Source organism: Charadrius vociferus, unplaced genomic scaffold (assembly GCF_000708025.1).
Source record: "Charadrius vociferus isolate BGI_N301 unplaced genomic scaffold, ASM70802v2 scaffold214, whole genome shotgun sequence".
In the NCBI taxonomy this organism is placed as follows: Eukaryota; Metazoa; Chordata; class Aves; order Charadriiformes; family Charadriidae; genus Charadrius; species Charadrius vociferus.
The window spans coordinates 4,509,235-4,519,068 of NW_009647955.1; the positions used below are offsets into that span (position 1 = coordinate 4,509,235).

Genomic DNA, 9,834 nt, shown 5'->3' on the forward strand with positions numbered 1-9,834 from the left:
GGGTGTGCTGCCCGCAGGCCGCCGCCGCCGCGGTGGCAGGAGCGCTCAGGGCGTGGGTGAACTGAAATGCAGGCTCTGAGTCACGGGAAAGTTATCCGAGGGTAAAATTACTCGGGTGCTAAAGCGTCTGTGGGAGTCCTGGGCGAGAGAAGGCAAACATACACTGCACATCGAGTAGGGGTTGCTGTGTTGCTTTCGTTCTGATACTTTAAGCCAAGACACTCTTTAGACACTTGCTCTTTGCAGTAAAAGCGTGTTCTCAGTGGCCGAGTAAAGAGGTTTTTCTTTTCGTACAAGCATACACATAAAGTTTCTGTTGGTATCTTGCATCCCTGTTGTGTTGACCTCATTACACAGAAGTGCCTTTGAAGATCATTGTTACTGCTTCTAGCAAACACACCGAAATGGTGAACATTTGCAGCATGAACAGAGCATGCATGGGGCTTCTCATTCTTTCTTTAATAATAGAGCTTTATGCTTCTAAGGGTGAGCATGGTTAAAGAACGTGATCTATTTCTAATATGCTTGAATTCTTGCATGTTGCTCTGCTTCACTAGCAGTTTTCTCAGCCCACATAGCTTCATAAAAGCAGTTGCTTGTAGAAATAACTGAACAGGAACCCGATTCAAGCAAATACTTGGTTTTGTACCCCATTTGTTATTGTTCCTTTTCCCACATGTTGAAATAGAAACCTAGGTTTTATTCATTAACCTGTTTCTAAGGTATTATGCACGAGGAGATGCTGAAAATGCAATGCGATACATCAATGGAACCAGACTTGATGATAGGATCATAAGGACAGACTGGGATGCAGGATTTAAGGAGGGTAGACAGTATGGTCGTGGAAGATCAGGGGGCCAGGTAGGTTGTTGTACAGCCTAGTTTTTAAGGGACTGGTGATTTTGCTAAATTAATAGCTTTTTGAATGAACACACTCAGAACATCATCAGAAATAGCAGCTTAAGAGTTCCTGTTTAAGATAGCACTGTACATTAGTCTGTAAAACATCTTATCGATGATGTCATCTGCTAAGAATAAGTAACTTTTTCATATATTTCACTGAAAGTACTTACAGAAACAGCTTCTTGGGGAGATAATGCTTATAAATAAGCCAGAAAATATAAGGCTGTCAAGAACACAAAGGACAGCATTTAGCTTACCTCAAGTTGAGCAGGTAGCAGATGCTTTTAGTGCTGAAGCACGAGGCTAGCCATCCTCACTTTGTCTGTCTCGTTTGAAGAGTCCCCTTGGATATTATTAAAAAATAAGTTAGTTTATACTGTATTCTGGGCTTCTGCGTGATGCATTTTGCCTTCTGTTTTGTCAGTCAGCTCCTTGTGGCCACTTACATGTTGTAAACTCAGTTTGACTGTATTCTGATGGTGTAATAGTTTGTGAGAAATTGTGTTTCTTTGTCTTTACTGGGCTTCCCTTTTTTCCTCCTTTATAAGGTCCGAGATGAGTATCGGCAAGACTATGATGCTGGAAGAGGTGGCTATGGCAAAACTGTTCAATGCCAGTGAATAGTGAATGACTCATCAGCCTCACAGGAGAACTAAATCTGCATTGTAAATGTCATGAGGCACAAAGTAGGTCTGTTGCACACATATTTACGTAGCTAGAAATTCACAGAATCTACTATCCATGTTCCTGTGGGCACATAGTATGTTCAACGTCTTTTCCGTTTTAATACCCAGATCCAAAGTATTGCAGAGTACATTAATACAGAGCACCTAGGAGCAAGGTTTTAAGCAATGGTATGGGTGGGACTTTGGTCTCTAAATGCTGCTATAACTTTACTAAAAGTAACAAAAATTTAACAGTATAGTGCTTTTTTTTCACTGGCAGAACTTGATTATTCTATCACTGGGTTTTGTTTACATTGGTATCACAGGGTGGAGAACGGTGATAAAGGAGGATTAGTGTATGTTTCAGAGATGAAAGAAAAATGCAAAGAGCCTGAAAAAGAAGTGGAAATCCTAGGGAAATTTTCCAATTTCTAGGGAACACTTAAAGTTGCAGATTTTCTGGGGTTACTGGATTAGCATCCTTTTACACTGATGCTGTTCCTAGCACACCTACGTGGGCGGCCACAATAAACCAAGTCAGATTGATGAGCCTAAGATTCATAAAGCGAGAAACATGCCTGGCAGAGAGCAGAAAACAGATGCTTGTAGCCTTCTACAAAATATAATGTGATTGCATGACATTGCATGATTCAGAACCATTCTGCTTTGTGGGATACAGAGAACAGTAAGTGTAAGGATTACAGTAGCAGTTATTTTCACAGTAGTAGTAGTAGTATTTTGTTCCTGTCTGGTAGCTCTCTACAGCCGTAATGTTTGAGGAACGGTATCTTTCCTGTGCCTACAAGGGTGGCATGAAGCCAAGTTGTACAGTTACCCCCAAAAATGGCATGTTTGAGGAACTGTGTGTATAATGAGAAATTTGTTCTCAAAATAGATTTTCTGTTTGGGAAACCTGATTTCAGACAAAGGTAAAAATAAAGCTGAGTTTTGAGAGGAGCCTTACTTTCTAATGAGCATGTGGTAAGAATGGTAAAAGAATTGCAGGACTGAATAGATATTTCCCCCCCGCCCCTGGATCATTAATACTGCTAGTTTATGTGATGAGATTTTGATGTACTGCAGACATAGGAATAAAAATAATTGGTGATCCTAAGATCTTTGAAATTGACCTGCTGAAATTAAACAGTTTAAAAGGAACCGCTGCAGGGCTTTGGATTATTATTTTTTTTAATGGACTTCTGAGTTCTTTGGAAATGGCAATTCATAAAGTTTTGTCCAAATACCTTGTTGTCCATGACTCCTTAAAAACCTTTAAAATACCAGGTATGTAAAAGTTGATCTTTACTCACTGAAGATACTGTTGGAAATGTCAGGGGTTTTGTGGTGTACAGTCTGTCACAAATTGGAAGTACAGTGAGGTAGACCAAATGCAATGAGACTTTGCTTACTTAGGAAGCAAGGTTTTGGGTGGGCTTTGGTGTTTTGAGCACATAAAGTAAAACTAGATTTTTCAGGATCACTTGGTGCTGGTCTGCAAACAAGACTTTGAACAAAGTTACATTTTTATATATAGTTCATTTGATTATGAGTTTACAGTCTGTAATCTGCTCTAGGAAACCTCTGAAGTTTATTTTTCATTGTATCAATTTTGTATAAAAAATTGTGTTACCAAAACTCTGAAGTCACTTTCAAATAAAGCTACAACATGAAAATGGATTGGTTAGTTTGTTTGTTTTTTGTTAAACAGAATCAGTGGGAGAAAGGAGCTATATTCAGACTCTTGTCCACATCCTTTTTTCTAGCGTCTTTTAAGATGGAGAGAATGAATATTCCTTCTCTTTGACTGGACTTGCACTCTGGTTCAGTTTTTAACTAGATGCTGAAAGATGTTTGGTTAATGATCTTCTTTCTGGTACTTTTTGGAATATAGAACAGAATTTAAATTATTTACTGATATTGGAGTGGATGTGAAAGTCCTTGGTGTGTAACAAGTAGTTTTCAAGGTGCACTTCCATATAAAAATGGGGTTTAAAATTATTTTTTATTTTAAGTGCTGCAGGACAGTCATTCTCAAATGAAATGGAGGTCATAAGTTTGTTTTCCCTCAAAACCAGCCAAAAATCACTGTCTTTTGCTGCATAGGTGCAATGTCTATAGAAAGATTTTGTTTTAAAATGAATACGTAGCCAAACTCTTCTTTGCAACACTTACTAGTTAATATGTTTAGATCTGAAACAAATAATCTTTCCCTTCAGCAGAGCCATGAAATTTGAGTTTCAAACTCTTGAGGAGCAACACAAGTAAAATGCCAGATGGCTCCCTCTAGTGACTGCAAAATTAGTATGCTCTTATATTCCGTCGTGGTGAAGACGGTTGCTGAAAGCTGGTTTGTGCAGCATGCTCCCTGTTGTACTGTCTCAAGATTTTGCTTTATTTTGTGTTGTAAAAATCGGCAAAAAACTAGTTTTCATCTCTAGACCATTTTTCAGAGTGGAGGCAACTAGAGGTCAGGATTTGTGGGTTTGTAGCTCATTGCTGTTTCTCTTGTTTAGCAACAGCTTAATGTCTTTTATACTGGATATTGTGATAATGCTGTGTCCGTGGTGACTCTTCTTTCCCTTCCCCCAGCAACCTCTTCAGATTTTGCCAAAAGCACACCTGTGATATTGCAGGAGGGCTTGACTCTTAGATGCTTACACTTCTCACATGTGGTTTGGAAAGATGTGCAGTACTTGCAGGATATAGATCAGATCTTTTAAACCGTTTTTACAAAATAATCTTAAATATCTTAAGAACAAAGCAGGGATGTAGTGGAATGAATCCTCTCCATGCAGGGCTGATGTTATTTGCTTCGTATTAATACCTTCCAAAGCAGCTGCAGGCATCTCTGCTTAAATCTTCCACTAGTCTGATGGCACTGCTGTACCATTTTACAGCTTGAGAACAGTTGAGTAAAGACTACGTTTAAAACTTTCCTCTTTCCTTTCCTTCCTAGGAGCACCTTCGCCTGGATTTCCGGAGGGTGCTTCTCAATGGCAGCAGGACTGCATGGAATGGCTTTTCACATGAATCCCTCTGTAGAATGGAGGTTCTTGGTTGTTCACGACAGCTTTGTGCTGTGCCTAAATTTGGCAGAAGCAGTAATCTAAGAGTGCATGACCTGAATGAAATGTAGATTTTTAAATTTTTTTTTTTCACATTTGAAGGCCAAATATGAGTTATTCCTGGTGTAGGAATTTATTGCTTTGAAGGTGCTACAGCAGATATTTGCTATTGAAAACCCTTTCTTGATTGTTCAGTAAGAGCAGCAGTTTTTGTTGAAAGTTCCTTCCAGAAGCTTTCTCTTTGTTCTCCAGTGCTCATCTCTGACTACGTGAAGCCTGCTTGTATTTTGTTCTGTTATCCTCCAACAAAGTCTAGACAAAGCCAGTTGCTTCTGCCCTGACAGGAAAATCTACTGGTGTTCCAGAAGCGCATGAGGGGCTGAGTCAGGAATTTCAGATGCCAAGTTGCATGGCGAGAAACTAATACCTTCCATCAAAAAATAGTGTGAATTAGGCATTACTCAGGTAATGACTGGGAAAACATCTTTCTTGAGTGCCTTGAGGATGAGTATGTTTTTGGAAATAAGACTTTATCTTAAGTAATTTTGTTGGTTTTAATTTTATTTAATTAGAGCTATCTCTGATTTCCTTTTTAAGGTGGTCCATTTACTGATTCCTCTAAGACTGATGTTGTTTTTCCAATTAGAACAGTATTGAACCACAATTTGTGTTTTCATGTAGAATTAAAAGACATTTTTTCTCAGAACACAATTTGAAAACAAATGGGAAATAAAATTTGCTATTTTGATATTTCTCCAGTTACATGCAACATAAATATCAGCATAAATTAGCCTAATTGAGTCAGCTTGTAATTAAGTTTCTGGACAATGAAGTTTTTCCCTTCTGGACCAATCTCTCCCTGCAAGCCACAGTTTGAAAAGGAGATTCTTATTTTCTAGTTAGAATAGGTAAGAATGTATTAAGTATTAATAATATGTACTTTAGAGCTTTAGTTCACCTGCAGTTTGAATTGCTTCAAATTCAACTTGTTTCAGTTTTCTGGCTTTACTTTATTACTTTAAAATAATGGTCTTACTATTTTATACTTTCTGTCCTTAAATATTTTTATGGGGAATTTTTCTGACTTAAAAAAGTATTGCCAGTCTGTTCAGCTTGATTTGATTATAAATTGGTGTTTTTTGTTGTGTGTTTGGTTTTCTGTAATATCACTGTTTTGCAACATCTTAAATTACTTCTTATGAAAACTAAACCCCTGTCAGCTTGTCACGCTGCCACAAGATGTCATGCAAAGCTGTGTCTTGCTTCAAGATGAGTACGCTCTGCGAGTCCTCGCAATCAGCTCAGTGGAGTGGTTCTTCTGGAAGGAGGTGTTCTGAAAGCATCTCATTTTACCATACAGCTAATGCAGTGCCTCAATTCCTTGAAGAAACATTAGGATTCTGCTTGAAAGAAAAGTGACTAGTGACTGATTCAACTATCTTCTGTCATACCCTGAAGCAGCAGAGGTAGAAGTGCCTTAAGGCTGCAGAGCGGTAGCATGCCTTGTAATGCTCACCACTGTAGAACTGAAAGGTTCTGCACAACCCCGATTGTGCGTGCTGGCAAAGGATCGGTTTGTGGTTTGGTTTTTGTAGGTTTTTTTTGTCCTCCCCTCTGAATTTACTCCAGTAAGAGGAGAAATGTGCTTCCAGGAAGTGGAAAGGACTTTTTCCCATTAAATCCAGGAATGTCCCAAAGTCCCTGCCCTTTTGCTTCTGCTTTTCAATTCCCAGCTGTATTTCTTTTTTGAAATCTATGTATTAGCTTGAAAAAGCCTTCAAGCAGCAACCTGGCAGTGTTCCATCCCACACAACTGTTAGGAGAAACTGTTTGTTGTTGTCTAAGCGTGCCAGAGGGAACCACAACTGTTAGGAGAAACTGTTGTTGTCTAAGCGTGCCAGAGGGAAATTCAGCAGAGCATCTGTAAGGTAGATCTCTCACACCCACCTTGAGTCACGGCGGTGTTGATGAATTGTTTTATGGAGTGCAGTCCTGTGAGGAACTTAGTTTTATCTTCTGTTGAATTCAGAGAGATCTGTGTGCATATTGCTAAAGTACTGAATGTGCTTTAATGAACTTTATCTAACTTATTTCTCCATAAATTAATCATGAAACATGCCAGCGGAATTCTTGAAAGGTCATGTGGGAGCAGTATTGACTTCTAAGTTGTATCTCAAAGTGAGTCAGGGAAGGTGAGCAAAACAGCGTCACAAAAAGTAACCACAGCTTTTTGGTAGGAGAGATTCAAAATCCCTCAGGGTGAGTGTCCCAAATAAGTTGAAGGATGGTATTTTTCTCAGAATCCAAGGCCGTGAGGGCCAACAAATACTGCTTGGTCTACTGAATTTGACAAAGACCTTGCTTCAGAAGAGCTCAGAAAGCTGACAGAATGTGCAAAGTGAGGGAAGACTCCAGATGATTTGTGCTAATACAGTAATTCAGATTCTAGACACAAAATCATCACCAAGGCAAAGTTAATAAAACGTTAAAAGAGGCCCAATAGCCTGAATAAATATGTGGTGTCCATCAACAGTCCCCAGACACTGTACTGATTCTGTGTTTCATCATGTATTTTCCCCTAAAGATATTTAATTGAACTAAAACTAGCATGAGACTGAGTTTGTTATGATTGATTCATTCCCTGTTAGAAAACAAAATCACTTTGATGTACGTAAACAAGCAGTGCTGTCTCTCGCGGGCTGTGAATTGTGTTCCTGGTTGAGCCGAGTCCTTCACAGGCTGGAGGGCTCTGTGGGCCATTGTTGTCAATATGGAGGTGAATAGAACTGACAACTAAATAATTTTAATCTCTTTCTAGGAATGAGCGAGCCAGGGCTCCAACTTCAGATTAACATGAAGGTAATGAAACATTCCCAGACCCAGAGCTGTCCTGACAGGAGAGAAAACACATCATACAAAGCTGTATGCTTGAAGCACCAAAGCTTTAAGATGCTCAGGATTGTGATGGACTCTCAGAGTGTAGAGTTTGATGCGCAGCACTGGAGAGAGCTTATTTTCACTGGATATTTGCAGGAGGTGTCCATCTCACCCCTTGAAGGACGATCAGTGTTGAGTAAGTCTGGCAAAGTTGAGAGCACGCAGAGAGCTGTACTGTGACTGCCTTCTGTCTAGAGGGTCACGGTGCTTTTCCCTGTGCGCGTGGCAGTATAACAAAGCTCATGATTTTCCTTTTTTAATGGCTATGGCAGGCACCTGCTCTCTTCAGGAAGAGAGTTTCATTACAGCTGTTAAGTGTAGGAGAATTTAATATGTTATATGGGTATAAAGATGCAACCACACAGAGTTTACTGGGTGGAAATTAATGTGAGGGTACCGGAATCTTTCAGGTTTTGATATTTTAGGTTTTATTACATTTGAAGTGAATATTTTAGTGCACATAAAATGCAGAATTGCCTCTCAATAATTACTTTTTCAGTGTTAGTCAGAACTTTATACTGGGCTATGCAATTTAACAAAGAAGTTCTGTCTTAGCTGCATATCATTACATAGCATCTTCATGATTTCCAAAATGCACAGATACCTGAACGAAGTCCAGTGTAACTATAGTGTAATAGGGCTTTTTTAAAAGCAAGTTTGAATTTCTTTTATTTTTTAAGTTCTTAGGTAGAATGGATTTTCTCATTTAGAAAGCATACGATACAAATTAATTTTGTGTTGAAAACATTTTAAAATAATTCATTATTTCTAAACAGTTTTTATGGCTGAATATGTTGTTGCGACAACTGCTGTCAGTGACAGTATAACTTACAGTAGAGATGTAAGGGAATGAAACTACAAAGCAATAGTGGTGCCAAAAGCTAGAAATAACGCATAATTTTCTATTCAGTCTTCCTTTAAATGGAGGAAAGATGTTCCACATTTATAAGGATTATATTGTTGCTTTTCAGACATGATTCAAAGATACATATCAAGAGAGGGAAAGTATAAAACATCATTGTGTCATTAGGAATTCTAGTTCCATTTGAGTAGGAAATGTTCTATTTATGACCCATAATGAAAGCCTTCAGGTCATGAACAGCATTTCCGTTTGTGGAGAAAAATGTAAGAATAGTTTTCTGAAAGTCTGTATAAAATGAACACTCCCTTTTGAACCCTTTATTCATTCAATTTCTGGGCACGTTTAAAAATCATTGAAGACTTGATAGAAGCTATGTGAAAAACAGCATAAAAAACCCTCAGTGAAATTCCAGTATTTTTTGCAGTATTCAGAGTTTACTTTTTGAGTGAAATAACTGTTGATTTCAGTAGGCCTGAACTCGTTAGCTGAGTATACCATAAGGAGGACCTGCTTTTCCTTTCATTTACTCCGGGGTGGATGAAGAGTCAATTCACAGACCTCGGTGGCAAGAGAATGGATGAGCAGAGTACCTGCTGTCATATGCAAAGGGCATTTTTTTAAGAGAAAATAATCTCCGGTTCTGGATTTAAATGTGCTATAAACCTCAACATTAGAATATTTCTGCTAATATTGTTGAACACTTGAACTTCTAAAACTTTACATATGTGAGGTTATTATCTTTATGCACACACATCCTATGAACAGGGACGTGAAAATACCAGTGAAAAGCAGGCTTTTTGCATCTACTACTGTATTTATAGTTTCATAATCTGAGAATGTTTCACATTTGTGATGGCTGAGAAGGGACCATGCTGATGAGTGACGATGCAACATACATGTCAACAATGATGTCAATGCGGCATCACAGCATATTTGTCATTTGAGTTCTGTTTGTCATTTTTAAAATTTACTAGTATCTCTTCATTCTCATAGCAGATTGATTAGATTATGGACTAACTCTGGTAGGAACAGATATGCTCTGAGCTGTGTTGCTTCTGGACATGAACTGATTGATTATTGTGACACTGAGCTGTACTCCGTGGCCGCGCTCTCTCATGTCAGCAGCAGCAGAGGGATCTGCAGGGATGACAGCCATTACTCCTGAACCGTTTCCCCCCTCTTTTTTTTTTTTTTCCATAACGGTCTTTATGCTGGTTCTTATGGCTTCATTTATCAGTGTATTAAAGGGAAACATGAATATTTGATTTTTCTCCATGAAGCCAGGAAATCGGGAGTTGATTTTATATTAAAGCAAAGTGATTCATACTTGTGTTGAAGAACTCCAGAGTTTAGCATCTTAGGTCTTCTCTTAAATGCATAAAGGAAACACTTCAGTGTTTGC

At 38.6% G+C, this 9,834-nt stretch overlaps 1 protein-coding gene across 1 annotated transcript in view; it reads left to right on the forward strand.

Moving 5' to 3' along the window:
- The window catches only part of NCBP2 (nuclear cap binding protein subunit 2, 20kDa), a 2,814-nt gene extending 1,116 nt beyond the window's left edge, over positions 1-1,698 (forward strand). Inside the window, exons 2-3 of the mRNA XM_009883434.1 lie at positions 697-861; positions 1,452-1,698. Coding sequence (XP_009881736.1) covers positions 697-861; positions 1,452-1,523 — 237 coding nt within the window. The 3' untranslated portion in view covers positions 1,524-1,698. The remainder of the gene's footprint in view (positions 1-696; positions 862-1,451) is intronic.
- Positions 1,699-9,834: the final 8,136 nt, after the last annotated feature.